Source organism: Lactuca serriola, chromosome 1 (genome assembly GCF_051521515.1).
Source record: "Lactuca serriola cultivar US96UC23 chromosome 1, Lser_US96UC23_V15, whole genome shotgun sequence".
In the NCBI taxonomy this organism is placed as follows: domain Eukaryota; kingdom Viridiplantae; phylum Streptophyta; class Magnoliopsida; order Asterales; family Asteraceae; genus Lactuca; species Lactuca serriola.
In genome coordinates this window covers 41,281,779-41,306,005 of record NC_136408.1, presented here as the reverse complement: position 1 = coordinate 41,306,005, position 24,227 = coordinate 41,281,779, and the positions used below count along the sequence as shown (strand labels likewise).

Below are 24,227 nucleotides of genomic sequence, written 5' to 3'. Positions count from 1 at the left end.
CTACAATTTGGAGTTATCAAGCGTTTTTTCTTGGCAAGACCATAAGACTATTTTTTTTCTAGTGAAATATTATAATATTCTAATATTTATAAAAAATAAACATGTGTAATATTTTAATATTCTAAAACAATAATTTTAACATATTTTACATTGAAATATTGTAAAACATATAATTTTAGAATATATTGCATATTTTATTTTTATGAACAATAAAATATTAAATATTTCAATAAAAACATTTGGTCTCACGGTCTCATAAAATTGTATTCGTCTCAACCGAACTCTTATATATATACCTGCTATAGACATTTTTTTAGGGTTGAATTGTAAAAAACAGACACAAAAAATCAGATTTTCAGGTGTAGACATGGATTCCGTGGTGAGCTCTGAGGGCTTCACAGAATCCACTGTAGTTCTGCGGAATGACAAAATCATAATTAAATCACGGGTATTAACGCAAAAAAAAAAAAAAAAAAAAAAAAAAACTCGATGAACTGTTGCGTGGAGGTGCATCCATGGACCTCGTTAGCAGCTCTGTGGAACTGTTCATCGATTTTTTTTTTTTTTTTTTTTTTTTTTTTTTTTTTTTTTTTTGCATTATAGCCCCTGATTTAATTACGATTTTGTCATTCCGCAGAGCTACAGTTGATTCCGTAGAGCCCTCAGAGCTCACCTCCGCGGAATCCATGTCTATACCCAAAAATCCAATGTTTTGTGTTTATTTTTTGGAATTCAACCCAAAAAAATGTCTATAGCCGGTATTTTCTCTTCATATTTATACATATGAAAATGTATTTATATGTAAAAAGTATGTATAAATTAGTAAATACATATGAAAAGATATTTATATATTTTTATACCTTCAAAGCGTTTTTTAAAGTTTTTTTTATTTAAACGTATTTATACACTGTTAAGAAAAAAACTTGATGACGATAGAACATATCGGTATAATGAGCAGATCAGATCATGCTTAAGTATGGTGGACTAGGGCATGCAAGCATGGTGAACTAGAAATATATAGTAAACAGACGACCATACTCAACATGTCTAAGTATGGTTAACAGACGATCATATTTAGACCATGTCATGCTTAAGTATGGTGGACAGACGACCATACTTAACATGCTTAAATGACACAATCTTTATAAAAGATTTGATTAGATAAAGTAACCAAAAGTATGTCTCCCTGGTAAAGAGAATATTGAAGATCAATCTTCAAAACACTTAAGGTCAGGAGTGTCTCAAATCAATCTTCATCACCATCTTCACATAAGTCCAGACAATCTTCGTATCATTAAAAGGTTACCTTTCCATGTATAAAAACTTTTAAATAAAAAATAGAACTTTAAAAATGTTTTTTATAAATACATATATAAATATGTTGTCTGAGTATGATCGGTTGTCTACCATAATTAGGCACTCTGAGTATGATCGTCTGTCCACTATAATTAGGCATTTTGAGTATGATCGTCTTAAACAAATCAAATAGAATTTATTATATTTATGCGTATTTTTTATCGATATGTTCTAACATCATCTAATTCTTTGTATCGGTGTGCTCTATCATCATCCAGTTCTTTTCTTAAAAATGTATAAATACATTTAAATGAAAAAGAACTAAAAAAATGTTTGTAATATATATATATATATACACACACACACACACACACACATTTTTCATATGTATTTATTATATTTATACATATTTTTTTACATATATATACATTTTTATATGTATAAATATGTATTTAAAATATGTTTATATATGCATTTATTAATAATATTAATAATACTTTTTTTTGAAAAATACTATATTTATTTGAGTTTTCAATAAATTAATAAAAACAAAAATAAAAATAAAGATAAAAGTTTTATAGAAAAGTATCAATATTTTGGGTTAGTTTACGAAATAGTCCCAAATTAATTTTGTTACTGGTTGAACCGGAAAAAGGGTCAGAATGTAACCTTCTACCTGTTTTTTGAACTTTTTTTTGTAAAAAAAATAATAATTTAAGACTATTTCGTAAACTGATATAAAATATTGAAATTTTTCTGAAGATTTTCCTAATTCAAATTTTTGAGAACAAAATTTTCTATCATTTTAAACATAAACAACATACTATTAGTAACGAGTTAAACAAGATTTGTTACAATTTCAAACTATTTTATACATATTATATTCATAATCATCATAACATAAAAAACATAAATTCATTAGTATATAGAAAATTATTTTATATTTATAATTATAGATAATAGTTTTTCTTATTATTTAACATTTTTTTTATATCTTATCCATACACAAGTTATAACCAAGTATTTATATAAATAAAATTAAAAACTTCTCAAAATTATAAATTCGTTGCAATATTATTCGTTTAACATATAATTTAAAAAATGTCATTTTTAATAATAAGGAAATACCTCAAAAATCAAGTGATGAAAATTTTATAAGACAAGAATACATGTAGTTCTAATAGAAGGTAGTAGAATTTTCTTTTCCTGAAAAGCGAACAAGAAACAAGAAACAAGAAACTTCTCATTTCTTCTTCCTTTCTCTTATTTACCCCCTCAATTTCAAGTTTTCAACACCATCACCACAAACAAGCATAACAATGGCCATGTCCCGTTTTATCACTCAGAGTCACCGATCATCTCTCAAAACCCACCAATGGACCTCTCAACTCCTCCAGCATTTCACCATCACAACCACCACCGACCACCCTGAAAAACCAGACACAAAAGAGATTTCCATCTCCGATTCTACCAGAAAACCCAAACTCTTTTCACCAAAGAGACGCAACCGGAGATCACCTTGGTCGAGAAACAATGATCGGAACTTCCTTCCTTCTCTCTCCGGTACCTTCACTCTCTTAAACTATTATTCACCACCGAAAATTTTCTTTCTTAATTATTACTAATTTCAAGATTTCTTGAAATTCACCAGGTGTTGGGCATGCCGTCGTGGAAGCGGCGGCGAACATGAACAGACTACTGGAAAACTTGTCTCTGTCCCATCTGATAAGGAGATTCAAAGAGAAAGATGAGAGTTACAGCATCAAGTATCAGATGCCTGGGCTCTCGAAAGATGATGTGAAGATTACAGTTGAAGATGGGATGTTGTTCATCCGAGGAGAGCATAAGGAGGAGGAGGAGGAAGGAGACGAGGAGGAGTATTGGACGGCAGCCAGATACGGGTACTATAACACTAGCCTGATGCTGCCGGAGGATGCTAAAGTGGAGGAGATCAAGGCGGAGATGAAAGATGGGGTGCTTCATGTAGTCATACCAAAAGATGACACCAAGAAGAAGAATGTCAAGGAGGTTAAAGTTGGCTAGGAATTAAGTAGTATCCATATGTATGAATTATGATTTTGATGTATAAGTACGTTATATATATGTAATGGAAATTTTAATAAATAGTGGATAAAAAACAGGCGAAATACGGCTTTGATATTCTTCCATGAGAGGTTTTATTGATGGTGGTAAAAGAATAAAAACAGAAAAATAAGGATTATTGTTAGAAAAACCTAATATTTTTTCTAATTAACCGAAAAATCTAAAAAAATGTTTAGAAAATGATAGGATACCAACTAAAACTTTTGAAAAAATTTTTTGGCTGTTTTTTGCAGATTTATCTGGTATCCTATCGGTTTCTATTATTTTGGTCAAAATATTGAGATATTTCTAAACATTGTCTTATTATTATTATTATTATTATTATTATTATTATTATTATTATTATTATTTTGAACGACTAACACACACCACCTATTAAATCTTCTCTTTTGTCCACAACGAGATTTAAACCTTCAACCACTTGGAAATGGATATCTTTTCACAGCGTGACAACACTTGATACCTTTGGGCTATAAACCAAAATATTGAAATTTTTCTCGATTCAAAGACAATGACTAGAAGTTCATTCTCTATTGTGCCTAGTGTGCAAGGTAGATGTGCACTTCATTTAGAAAACAAGGTTTGAAAGGAAAGTGTGTTATGGTGGGGATTGAGCACTCCAATTTTTAAAGGTCTCTCTGATTTAGGATAAACAAAGATCCTTCCAAATTCGGACAAGATAATGTTCCTTTGATCTGGAACAAAATTACCTAGTGTTAAGTATATAAGTATATGAGTACATGCATTGCATTGGATTTGCATATTACATGAAAGTATTTTTTGTATAAAGTATAATTGTGTAAAGTTTGTTTGTATAAAGTATTGTTGTTAAAATCCCTATTAGGTCCTGATTAATCCCAACATACACTGGTGGGTGCCATTTTTAGTAAAATTATTCAAGATATGGAAGTGTATTTTGACATGAAAGTTCGACAGAAAGCAGTTTACGAGCACCACATGTTCAAGATTTTCTTCTAGCTATACATATACATGGGCTTGGCCAACATATGTCTCGTATGGAGTATCACACTATCCTTAAATATCGGCTCATGATCCCAATATTTCCAACTGACAAGATGTGCCCGGTGTGCCGCAAGACATGTGGTGCTCGTAAACTGCTTTTGGATGAACCGTCATGTTGAAATACGCTTCCATATCTTCAATAATTTTACTAAAAATGGAACTCACCAGTGTATGTTGGGATTTAGGGAAGGGGTGGTGTCCTTATGCAAATCGGGATGTTTTGTTTGACATATTTAAGCGTATCGATATTTCTGCCAAGAAAGAGGCACCTGTGAATTTCTTGACTGACTCGACAGAAGGAAGGGCAACCCTTAGATGGACTGATGTTTTTGTTTTTGGATGGGTTGGAGGGAAACACGCTTGTGTGGACCTTATAGGAGCATCCCTTTTCGTAGGCTTGAGGATTGGGGTTTCAAGTCAAGACATGCTGCTTTAAAAGCGGCTACATGCAAAGTCACAAAACAAGAGAAATCATGCTTGGAAAATCAATACATTTCATACCATTTGCGTTTGATACATTTGGTTTCCTCGCACCAGACGCGGTGGAGCTTATTAATAGAGTACAATGGATCATGCATAATAATGTTATATCCCCTAGATCTATGGATGTAGTCTTCAAAATAATTGGTTTTATCATACAAAATGGTTTAACGGCGCAACTTGTCGTCCATTTTCCTTCTCACTCATTGTATTGTGATAACTAATTTATGTGAAATGGTTAACCCATTAATATAATTGAAAAAAAAATTAAAAAAATCTCCTAATAGTCCCTAGGCGTTACCCGACTGACTAGAAGACGCCTAACAATTAATTAATGCCCATACAATGAATGAAATAGTAGCAAATGATAAAATTCTAACACTTTAAATAATTTATATCTCAATAGAAACTATTTAAGGAAAGATTAGTGTTGTATTAATCATATTAACGTATTTTGCTATGATATTAGTGATATTTATGAACTTTGTCTGACATCCCCAAATTTCTGAACCGAAAAAAAATATTCTTTACACTTTGAAAATCATAATATCTTTTGTTACGAAATTCCCAATACATTAAAAAAATCTGAATGCAAAAAATTGTCTCAAAATAATAAAACTATAAGGATGTCATAATCGATACATAACATATGTTACAACGTAAAGACCTAACGGTCTTGAACTGTATTGCAGGTCTTCTATTTAATTACTAAGCATCCTACTCAAGTCTTCAACCCTCTTAGCACCGCTACCTGTGATACATATAAACTAAGTGGGTCGGGTTGGAAAACCCGTGAGATCTATAGGGTTTTCAACCCTACAATGTGATAATATATATATATATATATATATATATATATATATATATATATATATATATATATATATATATAGCAAACTTGCAACACCAACCGTTATCATCAACACATGTAATATCATGCCACTATGCCATTCTACCCTATCTCGTCGATCCAATACAAAGAACTTACGAGTTTTTAACCTAAAGGATCAACGTCAACAAAAAGTTGATTGTATTGTTTTGGGGGATTCCCTGACAACAAACGAGAATCAATAAAGACATCAAATGAGGGGAATGAAATAAATCTCATCACCAATACCGCAAGACAATTAAGTAAAGGGTGGTTACCTAGATAACTATGCTTAACAGTGGTCTGGCCTTGAGGTATTTTACCCCCATACTCACATTATCCGATAAAATAACATCAGACATACCTAGTAATGGTCTATTACTAACACACTCTATTTGGCAGTGTACGAAGTTCCCTCAACTATTTTGTGAAATAAAACATTGACATGCAACGCTCATCAAAAGATTCTGCTTCGAAGAATCCTTGGCAGTTGAAAGTCAATAAAAGGACAACTCTGAAGTGGGAATGAAGTATATCGAATGAACAAAAAGTTCTATTCCTGTGACTCATATGATTCATTTACACTTACAAAATATGAGTCTGCAGCCTTACACTAGAAGGGGATGCTAATATAGCATGTATGTATGTGGCATTTCCCCATCGATCATCATCACCATTATCGTTAGCGAATTAGAATTTTAGGAGGGGAGAATACAAATGTAGTACTTCTGTATGTAGGACGTACCCCACCAATCATCAATCTCGTCACACATATACTCCTAATAATATGCTACCCAATATTCAAACTTAACTGAACTAATCATCCCTTAGGGTATAACTAAACAAGCTTGTAATACCCATAATTATCCTAAAGTTCCTGCATATGTAATCTATTTATAGTACATGGTAAATCTAACATCTCTTTTATTAACTCAAACTAATCATCCTTTGTAAGTCTTATCTCATCGCTAAACAAGACTATATTGCTTATAATCCACTTCCAATACCAACTCTGTTTTAGGCAACACTATCCTAACTTAGTGTATATATTTAACACAAAGTATTATGTATTAAACTTTCATTTATAGTCTCAACAATAATACTTCTTATTATTATATACATTTTATCACATATACAACTATATATGGTTCCCACATCATATACATCTAGCATATATTTCATGCAACATACATATAATTCAAGTTTAAACTTTCGACAAATATTTAATATTTAATTAATACTTGTATTAAACTCATGTTCATGAAAGTAACTATACACTCACATGCCTTAGGTGGATGGCTAGTGATTTGGGCAGAGCTTCGCCTAATACCTTAGTTTTTCCTTTGACATGAACTAGGTATATATATCACTACGTATTAGACTTATATTCCTGGTGAGTAATGATAGTTTAGATTCCTCATTAATCCCAATGTCTACATCCAGATCTATCAAGTAAGGTAAGATCATATCGAAAGTATGGTCTGTTTGGTATACAAAATATATTGTTTAGAAATCTCACTCTAAATACCTCACTAGATCTAGTCTTAATTAACATCACTCCTATAAGTATATTAATCAGTATAATAATATGGAATCACTGATAAATCTTATTTATTGATTCATAATAATGATTATAAATATAAATATAAGTTACAGTTGAAATAAGATAAGTCCAACTTAACTTATAGAGTTATCCTGACAAAAGTCCGGAAAGTTCACAGACATAACTCCGAACCAAACACTTCTATTTTTTGGATTCTCCGATGATCATGAGCCCTGCTGAATACTTACAAATCTAGGGGAAATTCCGATCAAAGAAGTAGAAATTCCAGAGAAGGGATTATGGAGGTGTGAGGGAAGGAATGAGGACTGAGCTTCTATTTATAGTAGATTTTTGACCAGGCGCACCGCACGCTCAAGCTACGTTGCCCTTTCAGCTTTGTGACGCGTGTCGAAAAGATGGTGGTTCACATCGCCCTTCTAGAAGGCATGCATCGCGCGTTTTTTGTACGCCGTGCACCTTTGCGTGTCTCCCGGATTTTAATTTTTTTATCTTTTTTAAAATCGTATCTTTCTCATACGAGCCATGTTTTCAACATTCTTTATATCCACACGTAACTATCGATGAGTACTATAACTTTCATTTAAACTCTGTCGGCTAATTCTTGCTTTATTTTTAAAGTTATATTTTTAGAGGGCATGGACTGTTAAAGTGTGAATAAAAATCATAACTCTTACATACGAATTCCATTCTCGACTGTCTTTATACTAACGAAATTCTATTCACAAGATCTTCAATTCTCGTTTAGATTGTTTCGTCTAACAATCAACTGATTTGAATTGTGTCCGCACTGCTGTGTTGAAACTTCGAAATACCATAATTTCCTCATATGAAGTCTGATTTGGACGTTCTCTATATGCATGTTTTCGCTTTTACGATTACTACGACTTTTGTTTAGATTACTTAGATTAATAAGCAACCTATCTCCGATTCATTATTTATGACACACATAACTGTGTCAGTTTGATCGTGAAACTTCGAAGAAGCATAACTTCTTCATACAAAGTCGGATTTAAACGCTCCTTATATCCCCGATGTAGTCAACACGACTAGTACATCTTTAGCTAAGATTATTACTATGTCTTAAATGTTTAGCTTGAATTTGCGGACGTTACACTTTGTTATCATATTAGTCGTCTTTAATTTTTTAAAATTAAAAAATTAGCAGTTTATGGCCCCCGATTAATCTCTTAAACCTAATCCATCAACTAGCTAAAATTGAACGTTTTTTTTACAACATTGGCATAAAGTAATTATGTTGAAAGTGGATTTAGGTTTTAAAATTGAAAGTTTGTTAAATATATAACAAATGATTTGTGTCTAAAACCTAATATCTCACGAGACATAAAATTTATATATTAGGCATGTTTGGCAAAAATAATTGTTAGTTGGAAGTGGGTAGCGGTTAGCTGGTAGCTGGTAGCTGGTAACGAGAAACTGTAGCTTTTATTTGTTATATGAATGTTTGACAAAAGTAACTGAAAGCTTTTGAAATATATAAAATTACATAAAATGACAATTCGTTAAAAATAAATAAATATATAAATATATTTTTAAGGGTAATTATGGAAATTGATTTCAAAAGCTCATGAGCGTTTTGTTAAACGCTACATGAAGTAGCTTTTAGAATCGAAACGTTTTGTTAAAACTAAAAGCTAAACGCTCGTATTGCCAAATGAATTTTTTTGTTTAAACTAGAACGTTTTATCAAAAGCTAAAAGCTAGAAGCTCCCAAACACTTCCAATAGCTTCATGCCAAATACGCTCATTATTGTTTCATAAAATGCACCCGAGTCACCGAAGAATAGTAGAAGTGACATAAGTCACTAGTATGAATTTTCGAGACTTAGATGTGGAAAACATCATAATAATATGAATGGGACAAGTCTTCCATTAAAAACATAGATTTGGAAATGAAACGTGTTTAGAAGTATTATAAAAATTGGGGTAAAATTGGGGTTTACAGCTATCATCGACAAAAATACCACTTTAAGCAAAAAACAACAAGAATGTTTGGAGGCAGAGACTTGTACAACGATTTGGAACTTTTGTAACCCTTTGCTCTTTGGAGCACAAAACGGTGGAAATATGGTCTTTTGGCAAAAAAAAAAAAAAAAAAAAATTGCATTTTATAGTTGCTTTTTATAAGAAGTCCAAACTTAAACCTAGTTGGATCCGTTGGTTCTAAAATCCGAGTCCAGTTCTTTTTTTCGTTGTAATGTTATTGTTTAGTAGCACCCTGTTCTTTAATGTAAGTCGGTCCTTCAAAGAAAAATAATGCTTCCTAATAACAAGAAGAAACGTTGTGATTATTTTAAGTATGGGAAATGACATAAATGCCTTATAAAATTTCTATAATTGGTCAATTTAGTCCTTCATTTGTAAGCATATTAATGATATAATTTACTGACCATATCTTTAATATACTAAAAGAATTTGAAAGTATCGTGTAAAAATATCATCAATATTTTTACGAAATTATAAGTATTTTAATACATTGGACGACATTTATTCCATTTTTTTTTTTGCCTCAACTAAGTTTCTGAAGTTTATTAATTTGAGTTACTGGTATAATCAAAATTAAGCCATTTTTTAAAAAAAATAAGTACATCTGACTTGTATATAATGTATATAATATATGAAATTTAGATATAGTATTAGTGAAAAACATATTCTAGTGTTTACTGTTTAGTGCGCTGTACTTGCTTGCCAATTCTTGACAAAAACGTTTAAAAAGGAAGAAAGGAATCTTGCGCCGACTATCCCAAAAGAGTGCGATAGAAAAAGACAACACTAAAAAGTAGCCCGTTTTACATTCCCCCCTAATAATTAACAAAAGACAAAAAATTAAAAAGTTAACAAACAACCTATAACACCCAAAACCCACACCCCATGCTACCTACATGCGCTTCGATTCACTGCTGGTGCACTACACCTGCGTACCTCACTGCATCTCCGAGCACTCTTTGTTGCTCCATCTGCACACAACCTCTGAAACTCGTCAGACCTCCATTCTGCTTTAACAAAACCAAATGAATGAATAATAATTAATTACCTGAAAAAGTTCATGCAACTTGTTCTTCAGATAACAATATTCGTGTTCAAGCACCTCTAATGCCCTCATGCACCTGCAATTAAATTAATCCAATGAACATATATTAATTATCTAATAAAGTTTAAACGAAATCCGATTAATCTAATTAATGTATCCTCGGTCACGTACGCTGGACGATTATTCTGTTCAACTGCAGCCCGAAACACAGCACAAATGTTCCGAACTCTTTTAGCACCAATGCTGGAACTGCTTCCCATCAACTGATTCAAATGTATTCCGAGCTTAACATGATCCCATGTCTCCTTATCCAACCTTTAATTGGTTAATTTCCAACAATTAATATGAAGACTTATATATAAATATGAGAAAACCTGAAGGAATGAGAGGAAATGGAGGGATTATATATATAATACGTACAGTAGGTTTCGGAGGTTGCGAAGCTGCTTTTCTGATTCGTGAAAGTAGATGGTGACGACGTCGGAGACGAAGTTGGGGGAGGATTGATCTTGGAGGTGTTGGAGCTGCAAGAACTGTTCATCGAGAACGCCTTGGTGGAAGAGGACTGAAAGCAAGCGATTCATGTCGGTTCGCAGACGAACTGCACCGAATCCAAGCATCCACAGAGGAACACCCGTTTTGGATGGCTTTGATATGATGGGTGAAAGCGAAAAGAAAGAAAGAAAGAAAGGGAGTGTTTGTGTTTGTGTCTGTCTTTTTGTGTACGAGGATGAATGGAATTAATGGATTCTTGTGGTTTACTTATTTATAGCAATATAATTAGTACTCGTTGTTGGACCAGGGAGACCAAACAAAGTGTCTGAATCACTCTTTAAAAGGATGTGTTGTTTTGTTTGTATTTGTTAATTCCAACTTATTTATCAGAGAAAAAGACAAATATGTTAATTTCATTTATAATTTTCTAAGATTTATACAAAATTAAAAAAACAAGACACTATAAAAATTAGCTATTGTTTTTTAGATTTTATCTGGAAATTACAGATTTATCCGCGTATATACAAACATTCTAACACTAGTTTGTATTTTTCTATCTTCCGTACTTCAAAATCTGATATCCATACATAGAGAATAAGAAAATTTTCAAAAAGAAAATTGTCTAATATCATTCTCTAAGGAAAAAAAATATATGATTTCAAACCCAAATAGTATTTAATTGTTTGTATCGGTGGTTCATAACAACCATTAAATGATAAAACTTAATATGTTAGGCCTTTTGTTATGAACTATGGTGCAAAATTTATGTCTAAATTTTCTTGATTTATAAATTTGGTCTATTTGAAGACATGTTTGCAAAGCATAGTTAATATCAATTTATCTTTTCAACATCCTAGTTTAAATTATCTTATATAGATAGTTGACCAGAGTGACATCAAACACTTGAAAAATGTTATTCAAAAAATCTAAATTGTTGTATATGTGTATATGGTAGTTACACTTCGTTTCAAAATTCAATTTAACGAGAGAAAAAAAAATAAGAAGAAAAAAAAATTGTTGTTCCCGAGTTTCATTAAAGGAAGAAAGTGGAAGGATTACTTTCATTCTGATTTGGAAGGATTTGTAGAGAAAAAACAAAATATTTAATTTTCCTTCCACTTCACTCCACCTCGGAAACACAAAAGACAAATTTCTTTTCTTTTCCTTTCTGTTATTTTCTCTCATTACTTTCTTTTCTATTCTTTTATTTTCTTTGCTACAACTCATGAACGAGGTGTTAGTGGCGATGGTGATGGTCCGGTGGAAGAGGCTTCGAATGTTCAATATAATGTAGTGAACCTAGCAAACAAGGCTCCAAAGTACAAGATCCATTACCTTAAAATACATGCCTTTGACCTAATTGTTTAATATTAACATGTATGAGACTTACATGCAGCATGCCTTAGAGATGACACATCCATTATCTCATTGGACATGTTTAAGTTGACCTAAGGCATGTATCTATTTCATTCATATTGAAGTTAGTGATTTGATTCGTTGTGAGTATGGGAATGACAAATTTTGATATACATATAAGTCTGAATGATGTTTCATTTTTTGTCACCTAGACGATAGTCGTATATTACCATTGAACACTTGGGAGGTTATTGAACCGAGATGTTTCATTTGTTAATGAATTTAGTTTGGCCTTTAGTCTGTTTATTTTCCATCAAGGTGAATGTATATTTGATTTTCATATCATTGCATCATTTTTTAACAACTAAATATTCGTATATTTATACTAGCAAGAATCTAGAAAAATAAACAATTAGGCAACATTAATTGGGTGTTTTAATCACTCTACACAACTAATTGAAGTTTTCATGCCCTTACTTCAAAACCAAAAAAAAAAACAATAGTCTTTAATAGTGTTATGCTATATTTTATTAGTTTAATGTTACCAAGCACCCGTCACTATGAATTTCTGAACCGCCAAAAAGCCCAACACATAGTAAATACAATCAATTCAATCATTAATTTTTTGAGGAAGAGGTATGACTCGACTCTAACCAATGGAAACATCATCAATTTTTTCAAAATCTAGAACTTGCATGTCCATCCACATAGAAATTGAATTCCAAGTTCTAGCTGCAACTTGACACTTCACCAAAAGACGAATTAAGTCTTTAACTCTAATAGAACAACCCAAAGACATAATGGAAGGACACATCAACCCAATGGATGGCAATGTTAGGTCTAGTTAGAAGTCTATTCCAAATAACACTCCACATAAAGACATTAACTTTCTTTGGGGCTTATTTGTTCCATTTAGTAACTAGATCACTATCGAGAAGTAAGAAATCATCAATGGATATATATTTACTAAAAACTGTGAAATCACCATCATTGCCCAAATCCTAATACCATCTATCTCTTTGATCATAAAATCGGACATTATCATCCAAAGGAATTAATGTCATGATTTTATTAGTCTCGACCTCTGTCCTCGGGTTGCAAACCTAATCCCAATGCTAATGCTCACCAAGTCTTCAATCTTTGATGCATCAATATTTATTTCTTTCAAGAATAAATAAATAAAGGAATTTGGTTTTAAGATGAACATTGGCAATTCAAACATCCTTATAGAAAAAAGAACTATTACCATTTCCAATAGCCATATGAATATTACCATGATTAATAATACCATTTGCATGCATTTTATTTATAGGTCAAACAATATTCGACCAAATTTCACCGTGTCAACATAGTTGTCATGAAACACATTTCTTATATGAAGCCCATGAATTAAAGTGGTAACCTTAATCCATAAAACATCTTTATTTTTATGAAATCTTCATTTCCATTTTCCCATGAGGGCATAATGAAGGGCCGAAAATTGCCAATAACAAGACCTCCTTTTTCCTTTGACGCTAACACCATGTCCCATTTAACCCAATACAATTTTCTATTAACTTCATCTCCTCCCCCCCTCCCTCCCCCTAAAAAAATATCTAACCCGATCAGTTTCTAAGAATTTAGAAACATACACCAACATGGGAAAAAGTCAAAAAGATACATGTTGTAAGTCCTTAAAGAACCCAAAACTCACTTCTATACAGTCTAACACCAATAGAAAGCATTCAAATCTTCCATTTGGACAAATTATTTGTAAGTCTATCCACAAGAAGTCATATTGACAATAAGAGAAGACCTAGCCGAATTGAGACATGCTTTATGCAGCTATTCCATTTTCCACTAAAACCCATAAACTACATAACTTGAACTAAAAACCCGAATCATAAGCTTCTCAAATTCAATCTTTAGAATCCTTAGTTTTTTCTTGTACCAAGTTACCATCTCATTCACTATTAAGGGACCATCAAGGATTTGACGATCCTTAATAAACATAGACTACGTAGAAGTAACAATAAAATCAACCACCGTGGCAAGTCTATTACCCAAAAGTTTGGAAATAATTTATAATGATCCCTGATGAGACTAATATGCATTAAATCAGACAAATACATATGTATCTACATTTTAGGAATAAGAATAACAACGGAACAATTGAAACATGAAGCAATGTGACCCATGTTGAAGAATTCATTAGCAATTCCTAAAACTCCAACTTGTAGAATGTCCCAATACTTCTTCCAAAATAAAATATTAAAACCATCCCGACCTGGAGCTTTTTCAAAACCATACGATCAAACTGCATCTTCTTACAAAAATATGGACTCCAAAACCACAACTTATTTTGGTCTAAACTCAAGGATCTAAACCGATGACTTCAGTTTAGAATGAGCACTAAAGTGACACAAATTGAGTTTTTCTTTATAATGCTAAAAAAAAATTTCATTCACTCTTCTAGGTTCACCCATCCAATCCCCTTCCGACTTGATACATTGAATGTGTAATCGGTGTTTCTTGTTGTTAGGAACTCCGTGAAAAATACTTGGAGTTCTCATCCACTTCAATAAACCATATAATGTTTTATTTTTGAGAGATACCAAGATTCTCACAAACCTCCATATCTCTAAGCTTTTTGATCACTTTCTTTCGACTTATAGCAAGTTGTTGATTTGAGAACAAAGTCAATATCTTTCAAGTTACTTACCAAATCTTTCTTCTCCTTATTCTTCTTATTTTTATAATCACCATGTCAAGCTTTCAACGCCCCTTGGAGATGATTCCAATTATCTCTGAACTTCAACCATTTTGAAACAACCATATCATCTATATTGACTCACAAATTATCCCTAACTACCTTATCGAATCCATCCAAGAATTAAAAAGCTTGACATGAATCACACCATAGTATGCAAGAACATGTTTCATCGCAATAGGACGATGATCTGAAATAATACTATCTAACGTTGTTACCGTTTCATTAGGAAATTTAGTCACCCCCTCATGAGATACTAAAAACTATCCAGCGTTGCTCAGTTTTTCTCCATTTAAACTCAATCTCGTGAAGCTATACCCACCTATAGGACAATCAATTTTTTTTGCATCATGACAAAGTTATTAATATTCTCCATTATATTCTGACAAAACACAATGCCCATCTTCTATACTCGATCTCTAACTGCATTAAAATCTCCAAAAAGAACATAAACACCGGTATTCCTATTTGTGAACGAAAGAATAAAACTCTAATATTTTTTATGCTAGTCTTGAGGGACATACACATTTACCATATAACAAGATAACTTTGAAAAACATACTCCTCTTCAACAACAACCAAGTGATCCGTACGTATAACTCTCATTTTCACAAAAACCGATAAATCCCTTACTGAAACAGTGAACACCCCCCCCCCCCCAATCCTTAAGCTCTTGAGTACTATTACAAGGGATATCAAAAGATAACTCTAGCCACAAACTTTTAAATTTTTTTCAAATCTAGTCTTGACATACAAGACTCTTGTACACCCAAAAAAATAAATTGATGAACAAGACAGGAAAATGGAATTCTTGGATTTTCTCTGTGTACATAAATTCATAACACGATGCCTTTTCCACCTGTCACCAATACCGTATGAATATTAGTGGACATGATATTCATCTATCAATGAATTTCACACCCATCTCGTTAATTAAATTTGTTAGATCCCTCTTACTTCCTTTCATTTCTCACCCTAAAATATTACCAACTTCAATTTATCATATCATAGACTCATAGTATTAATTAGAGAAAAACCACGATTTCGTTACGTGACAGCCTATAGTTATCAGAAAAAGATGATTAGTTTATCTTATTCCCAATACTAATAGGTGAGCTAACTTCCTTCGATTGTTGTGGCTTTGGAGTCCCCTATTTTACAAATAAATAAAATATACAAGAAATTAGAAAGTGTGCAAAGAAACATATTGCAATTGCAGCAGGGTTATGGTGAGGGTGGGAGTAGAGAATAAAACTTGGTCGGAGTTTAGCGATGGTGGGTGAGCATGCATTTCGCAGGGTGCGGCCACGACAACACCCTGCAGCCGCTAATGACCTAATGTCACCTCATAGCCCATATCATAAAGTGGCCAACACCCACTCTAATTCTATATTCAACTTTATTTAGAAAAAAATAACTTAAATTACACACCAGTTTTTTAACTTTACTTTAAAAAATATTTTATGTTGTAATCTAATGCAATCTATCCTAATTTGATGTAAAAATACATGTACGCTCGACATTATATATAGTTTTGTTGTGATATTAGCTTTATCAAAAAGGTACTTCATTAATCCATTTATCATATTACATTCATTTTAAAACAAAAATGAACGATATCACATTTATCAACACCACTTCGAATCTTCAATTCGTTAGCTCGTATTTAAACATTTGATTTAAAATAATACCATCAAACCAAAGTCCATAGACAAATACTTATGTGTAGACATGTGAGTATGTGTGTGAGTGTGTCTTATCCAGGGACAGTTTTAAGGGGTTCCCGGTGTGGCACCAACAACCCCTAACTTTTCTGGCCGCAGTGGAAATTTTTTCGATTTTTCGATTTTTTTTTACTTATTTTTTATGTATCGGCAACACCTATTCATCCCGGTCTTATCTAGAGTACTTAACAAAGAAAAAAAATGCTACAAACAAAAAGTTTGAGATTTTGCAATTTCTTGTCTAGTATTTTAAGTTCTATAAATAATGATTAAATGCAAAAAATAGCAACGTACTTCTATGAATTATTTATTACATCATCAAACTTTCATTTTTCCTATTCTAAAGTTGTACTTCGGGAAAATTATAATGCAAAACAATTTTTACTATTATAACTATAGATTATCGAAGTATAATGTTCTAATAAGAAACATATTAAAAATGCAATAATTTGGCAGATATTTCAAAATATAAATAAATTGAAAATGGATTACAATATGGATTCTTCTTCAAAGTACAATGACTTTAAGTTTATTCACATGTGTTTTAATGGTAGTTGTGTGAGGGAATAAACAAAGAGACTAAAAGATAAGAAAAGTCTTATTTTGGAAATTAGCTCTTTAAACTATTGCACCAATACACTATTCATATCAAATCCCATCAACTTGCATCATATTCTTTGAGTTCATCTTTCACATACTCCACCAAAATCAATTATCTTGACAATTTTTATATTGTAGCCCCTTTATCCTTTAATATGCTATAGCAGCTGGTCAAAATAGAAAGATTGTTAAATTTGATGGAGTTTGTTAAAATTGAGCCTTATGCCATTGTAATATGTTTGGACATGAAGATATGTTTCCCCTTTTGGACTTTTGGTTTTCTTTGACAACGAGGATATCTATGTGCTGCAATGCTGGTGGGCGCCATATACACATTCTTTAGAATATAACGGCTTAAAGCAGAATATTATAATAATTATTAATTATTTACTTCATTGTCCATTCATAAGTAAGAAGTGCTATTTTCAAGTGTGACAAAAATGCTATGTTGTTAATTATTTTCATATCAAAACACTAATATTTCAATGCAATACAATCCTATAAGAAATGCGTTATGTACGCACCCCACATTTTGTCATATTAATTTTTATAAATTTGGCTTTTTATAACAAAAGTATTTTGATGATTTTCCCAATCATTCAGAGTTGGATGTTCTCCTACAACTGGAGCAAGTTTTAATGCGTAGAAAATAAAAATTGAACCCTTCTTTGTTTTATAAACTTAATAACAAGATTTTAGATTTTATTTTCTAATTACATTTAAACCAAATATGTATACAACTGATTTTACCAATGAAAACTCTACTTTAAACAAAAAACAATGAGAATGTTTGGAGGCAAAGACTTGTATAGAGATTTGGACGATTTGCAACTTTTATTACACTTTGCTCTTTGGAACACATAACCGGAGGAAATGTGATATTGTTTGATCACAAAAAAATGTATTATTCACAAAACCCGACTCTAGTGTCTTGCAAGTATAATATAATTTGGTTGTTAACAGCAAGAACCATTGTCTGATTAGTCTAAATGCATATTGTTGAAAAATACTCTTATTTATTACAAATTGAAATTAATTCAGTTAACAGTTTTTTCTGTAATAGTGTTCTTTTGTGTAGGTTGTGTTTGTAACTTATTCAGGATGGCTTCGGGTTTGCACGCGGGTCTTCGGGTGCTTCGTTGGTATTTGGATATCCAACTGTATCCGAAGTATTTAAGGGGCTATTGGCATGGAGATATTTTTGATTCATTGTTATCCGATCATTTTTATGTTTACATCTGTTCATTCTTCTCTCTGGTTCATACGCTTAGAACTTTCGTTTTAGGGTTTGAGATTAAGAGTGTGTTCTTAAGTTTTCTCTTGTTCTAGTTGTTAATCTAAGTGAGAGTGACTTTTGTAGAGAGGTTTATTTATGTTGTAATTTGTATATGAAAACCATATGTTTCATATTAGATGAAATGATGATGTTGGGTTTGTCTTGTGTTGTTTACATTTTTAAGATGGTATCAGAGCGTTAATTTTGACGATCCTCTTTAATTTCACCCATCTGATAATGCTATTACTTCTATAGTTACTACGATGTTAACTGGTAATGAAAATTTTAGGTTATGAAAGAGTTCTATATCTAGAGCTCTTAAAGCTAGGAATAAACTTGGATTTATTGATGGTTCTCTTAAGAAAACTAATGTTGATGAGTCAAAACAATCCAAGTGGGATAGGGCTAATGATGTTGTGTGTTCCTGGCTTTTATCTTCTATTTCTGACTCTATATACCAGAGTCAAGCTTACTCTGAGGTAGTTGAGGATATTTCGAATAGTCTTTTGGAAACATATAATAAGTCAGATGGTTCAGTTGTGTTTAATATACATCAACAAATTTATACTTTTAAACAAAATGGAATTTCTTTGTTTGAATATTTTAATAAACTTGATTCCTTGTGGAAGGAATTTGATGGTCTTACTAGCTTGACTGAGTGCACTTGTAAGGCTTCTTTCAAACTAAAAGATCATTCTAATCTCATGAAACTTATGCAATTTTTATCTCGACTTGATGAATCCTATAGTCAAGTAAAGAGTCATATTTTACTAATGGAACCTTTCCCTATTGTTAAAACTTATTTTTCTATTCTTTCAAGGGAAAAATCTATTCAAAGAAATGGTTCTTTATCTTCTCTTCAGTCTTCAAAGTCTTTGTCTAAGTCTCAATCTACTGCTTTTAATAGCAGGTTTAATAACAAATCTGGTTTCAATAACTCTAATAAAAATAAAGCTCAATCTGTTCAGTGTAAGAATTGTGGAATTAAGGGTCATTCAATTGACAAATGTTATAAGCTAATTGGCTATCCTAAGGATTTTAAACCAAGGAATGAGTCTAAGAATCAGAATGGTTTTAATAAGAATTTTTCTGCCAATTCCTCTACTACCACCTCAAGAATGAAACATCCCAAAAATACGACCCGAAAATTTCATTTTTAATATAACAAAGATCATAAAACTGAGTATCACATAATAAAACCATACATTGCGTATCTCAAAACCATAATAAAATACTGTGAGAAAAACGGTGTCACAACTGTATCAAAACATATCTAAGGAACTGAATCAACTCCCATGACAAAAACTGAAGCTGTGGTGTGTGCGATGCCATCATCCCGAGCTCTTCCCTTTACTTGCGGAAGTACCTGAAACCAAAACTGAAACTGTAAGCACGAAGCTTAGTGAGTTCCCCCAAACTACCACATACCACACAATAACAAATAAAGCACATATTGGGCCTTGCCCACTGCATCGGACCGAAGTCCGGAACTAACTGCATGGGACCGAAGTCCGGAACTGACTGCCTCGGACCAAAGTCCAGAACTGACTGCATCGGACCAAAGTCTGGAACTGACTGGGACCTTGTCCCCTGAATTGGACCGGAGTTCGGAACTAGCTGCATCGGACCGAAGTCCGGAACTGACTGGGACCTTGTCCCCTGCATCAGACCGAAGTCCAGAACTAGCTGCATCGGACCGAAATCCGGAACTATCTGAACATAGCATAACATAAACACGTATCCGCTAACATAACACATATACTGCATCGGACTGAAGTCCGGAACACATAACACATAGACATGCCTGAATCACAAAGACATCAAGCACCCTGAACTACTGCTTCAGACCGAAGTCCGGAACTAACTGCTAGCTAAACGGGCCGGCATTGTGGCCGTAGACCCGTTCCAACTGGTAGGAAACTCACCTCGTGAACTGGCTGCTGAGTGTATGGCTCTGGAAGCTACCTGCTGCTGCTCCGGTATCTCCCCGGCTACAATTCCATAAACACACTCAATCAAATACTAATAACTGAATTGGGGTAAAATGACTCTTTTACCCCTGGTCAAAGTCAACTCTCCCGGTCAAAGTCAACCTACAATTGACCTGACTCGCCGAGTTGGGCCGCCAACTCGCCGAGTCTCTATTCTCACTTCTCAACCCTACTCGCGGCTACTCATCGAGTATGGCATCAAATCGACGAGTTTCCTTTCGATTCTAGAACTCAGGCTATATGCATCCGACTCGCCGAGTCGTATGAACAACTCGACGAGTTGTTCTTGAGCTAAGAAGATTGCCTTGGACTCGCCGAGTTGTATGAACAACTCGTCGAGTCCCTCCATTACTGAGTCTGACCTCCAGCTCACTGAGTCCACTCTACTACTCACTGGTCCCCACTCGACATCACTCAAAAGGGGAAAAATCGGGGACTCGCGACTCGACTCGCCGAGTCGCATGCATGCAGCTACTCTAAACTTGATTCTTCTTGAATGCAGCCATAAAACTTATAGATCTGGGCTCCCTAAGCTCGATTAACACGTAAAGGTTCTATCTTTACGTGCCCATACGCACCCATGAAGATTAAAAGGCTCAAAAAGCATAATAAAGGCTAGATCTAGGGTTCTCAAGCAAAGAAACTTCGAAAAGGCACTAGATAAGGGCTCTAAAACTCCTAAATGAACAGATCTAGGGATATCTCGACCCAACAAGGCATCCATACAACTATAAAGCTTGGAAAATACATTAAACTAGCCTTAGAGGTGTTCTAATGGAGGTTTTAAGCACAAAACAGAATAATTCCGAGACATACCTCAATGAACTCTGACTTTGGCCTTGGATCTTTGCTCTACACTTCCTCTTTTTGGTCCTTTCTTCTTTTTCTTCTTCAATCCTTCAAGAATCCACACAAAAACACTTTAATCATACAAGGAATGGTTTAGGGTTTCTCACAAGCTCTCTGAGGGTGAATGAGGCGAGTTTGGGGCACATAACATTGCTTAAATAGTGAGCAAACCCGTGGATTTAGGGTTTCTTCCTGGCAGGCGGACTCGCTGAGTCCCGAATATGGACTCGTCGAGTCGCCAACTTACACGTGTTCGAAATCCCGTCTCTACTCGACGAGTCGGGCTATAGACTCGCCGAGTCCCTCTTGAAAACTTCTAAATAGATAACATGGAAACAACATACCAGAGACGGGTCGTTACAAAGAAGTACTATCACTTCTAGTGTTTCTGATTCTTGTGGGGAATCAGAATTTCATCAGCTCACTAAGGAGCAATGCTTCAAATTTTTACAACTTATTGGTGATAGGCAACTTAATGAGGAAGCATCTGCCAGTGCTAATATGGTAGGTACTTGTTTGTTTAAAGCTTTTAATTGATCTGTTAGTTCTCAAAATGGATTGTTGACTCTGGAGCTAATCAACATATGATTGCTTCTAAGTCTCTTCTTCATGACACTGTGGATGTGTCTAAACTTGATCTTCTTGTCAGTCATCCTAATGGTACTTCAGCTAAAATTGAAAAAATTGGCAATATGGATTTGTCTAATTCTTTAACTCTTTTTGATGTTTTTGTTGTTCCTGATTTCAATGTTAACCTGTTATCTGTTCATAAGGTTTGTAAAGACAGTAATTGTGAGGTTGTTTTTAATGAACATAGTTGTAAAATTCAGGGTTTACAATCAAAGGAGATGGTGGGGAATGGTAGAGAATTATAAAATGAGACAATTAATGGAATCAAAAGGTATTTTGCATCAAACTTCGTGTGTTCACACTCAAAAACAAAATGGAGTTGTTGAAAGAAAACATAGACACATTCTTAATGTTGCTCGATCTTTGATGTTTCAATCTGGGTTACCTCTAAAATTTTAGGGAGAAGCAATCTTAACTTTTGTTTTTTAATTAATAGAACTCCAACATCTGTTTTAAATGGATCTTCTCCTTGTGAGCTGGTTTATAAAAATACTCATGTTTTTGATAAACTTAGAGTTTTTGGTTGTTTGTGTTTTGCATCTAAGTTGAACAACTCTGATAAGTTTTCTGAAAGAGTCGATAAATGTATATTTCTTGGTTATGCTTTTGATAAGAAAGGTTATAAAGTTTTAAGTCTTGATTCAAATCTTGTTTTTGTTTCCAGGGATATAAAATTCTATGAATCTGTTTTTCCTTTCAAGTTAAAGAATTCATCTTTAACCAGTGTTCTAAAAGGCGCGCCATGGCGCGCGCCAAGGCGCGCCATGGCGTGAGGCGTGGCTTCGCCATTACGAAAAGCTTCATAACGTTGCTGTTAGGCGTGGCGAATGGCAAGGTGTGATATGGCGTGCCATGGCGCGTTATGGCGTGTTATGGCGCGTGTTTTTTCGTTTGAGACACAATTTTTTGCTCTTTGTTATGTCTTTCAAAGCGGAGATACAAGTATTGTGGTTTTTGTTAACTTTTTGTTATTAGTTATTGATCTAACACTTCTAAAAAGTAGTTATATTTAATATAAATTTATATTTATGTGGTAATATAATTTTAAATTAATACAAAATCGCCGACTTACATCACGCCTTGAAAAACGCCATGGCTCGCCATGACTCGTTAAGCTTGAGGCTTGGCCTTGCCGCCACGCCACGCCTCACGCCATTTAGAACCTTGTCTTTAATAGATAAATCTAATGTCCTTTTAGATGATCTCTTTTCCTATGATGAGTCAATACCCTCTAGTATATTACTAGATAATACTAATTTAGAGGATTTGAAAGGTGCCCATCAATTGAATGGTGCTAGTGCAGAACAGAACTTGGATGAGACCTTTCCCTCTAGTGTCAGCAACTAGTCTGGTGAGGTATATGTGCCTTCATCTGATGAGGTGGTTCCAAGTTCCTCTTTATTGACCGAGGAAAATGTTTCAATTGATACTAATCCTTCTGATGGTCAGTCTTCTAGGGTCACAAGGTCAGGACGTACTGTTCATATGCCTTCTAGATTTAGTGATTATGTTGTGGAAGGGAAACATAAATATGGTATAGAAAGATCTGTTAACTACTCAGCTTTAAAATCTGAAAATATTTGCTTTGTTGCTAGTCTTAATAAAACAGTTGAACCTAAAACCTATAGTGAAGCTGCTTTAGATCCTAACTGGATAAAAGCAATGAATGAGGAAATGGAAGCTCTATATAGGAATAATACTTGAGAAATTGTAGATCTACCTAAGGGAAGAAAAGCTATTAGTTGTCGTTGGATTTATAAAATTAAATATAATTCAAATGGAGAAATTGAAAGGTATAAAGCTAGGTTAGTTGCTAAAGGGTATAGTCAAAGAGAAGGCATAGATTATGAGGAAACCTTCTCCCCTATTGCTAAAATTGTTATTATTAGGGCTTATTTAACTTTAGCTATTCATCATGCATGGCCTTTATATCAACTTGATATAAATAATGCTTTCTTATATGGTGATCTGTCTGAGAGTGTTTACATGCGACTTCCTGAAGGACATCATTCTAAAAAGGATAATAGAGTTTGTAGATTGATTAAATCTCTTTATGGACTTAAGCAAGCACCCAAGAAATGGAATGAGAAGCTGAGTTCTTCTCTTTCTTCATTTGGCTTTAAGCAAAGTATCAATGATTACTCTTTGTTTGTTAAAGAAGTCAAACATGTTAT

General features: G+C 33.4%; 2 protein-coding genes across 2 annotated transcripts; one reads left to right on the top strand and one right to left on the bottom strand.

Annotated features, from left to right (window-relative positions):
* Window positions 1–2,472: 2,472 nt before the first annotated feature.
* Window positions 2,473–3,347, top strand: LOC145068146 (HSP20-like chaperones superfamily protein). Its single transcript, XM_079015126.1, has 2 exons — window positions 2,473–2,859; window positions 2,948–3,347. The coding sequence occupies exons 1-2, from the start codon at window positions 2,616–2,618 to the stop codon at window positions 3,337–3,339; spliced, it is 636 nt and encodes a 211-aa protein (XP_078871252.1). The 5' UTR covers window positions 2,473–2,615; the 3' UTR covers window positions 3,340–3,347.
* Window positions 3,348–10,111: 6,764 nt separating this feature from the next.
* HP6 (histidine phosphotransfer protein 6) lies at window positions 10,112–11,130 on the bottom strand. Its single transcript, XM_079015122.1, has 4 exons — window positions 10,804–11,130; window positions 10,555–10,698; window positions 10,387–10,459; window positions 10,112–10,309 (listed from the first exon to the last, which is right to left on the bottom strand). The coding sequence occupies exons 1-4, from the start codon at window positions 11,001–11,003 to the stop codon at window positions 10,247–10,249; spliced, it is 480 nt and encodes a 159-aa protein (XP_078871248.1). The 5' UTR covers window positions 11,004–11,130; the 3' UTR covers window positions 10,112–10,246.
* Window positions 11,131–24,227: the final 13,097 nt, after the last annotated feature.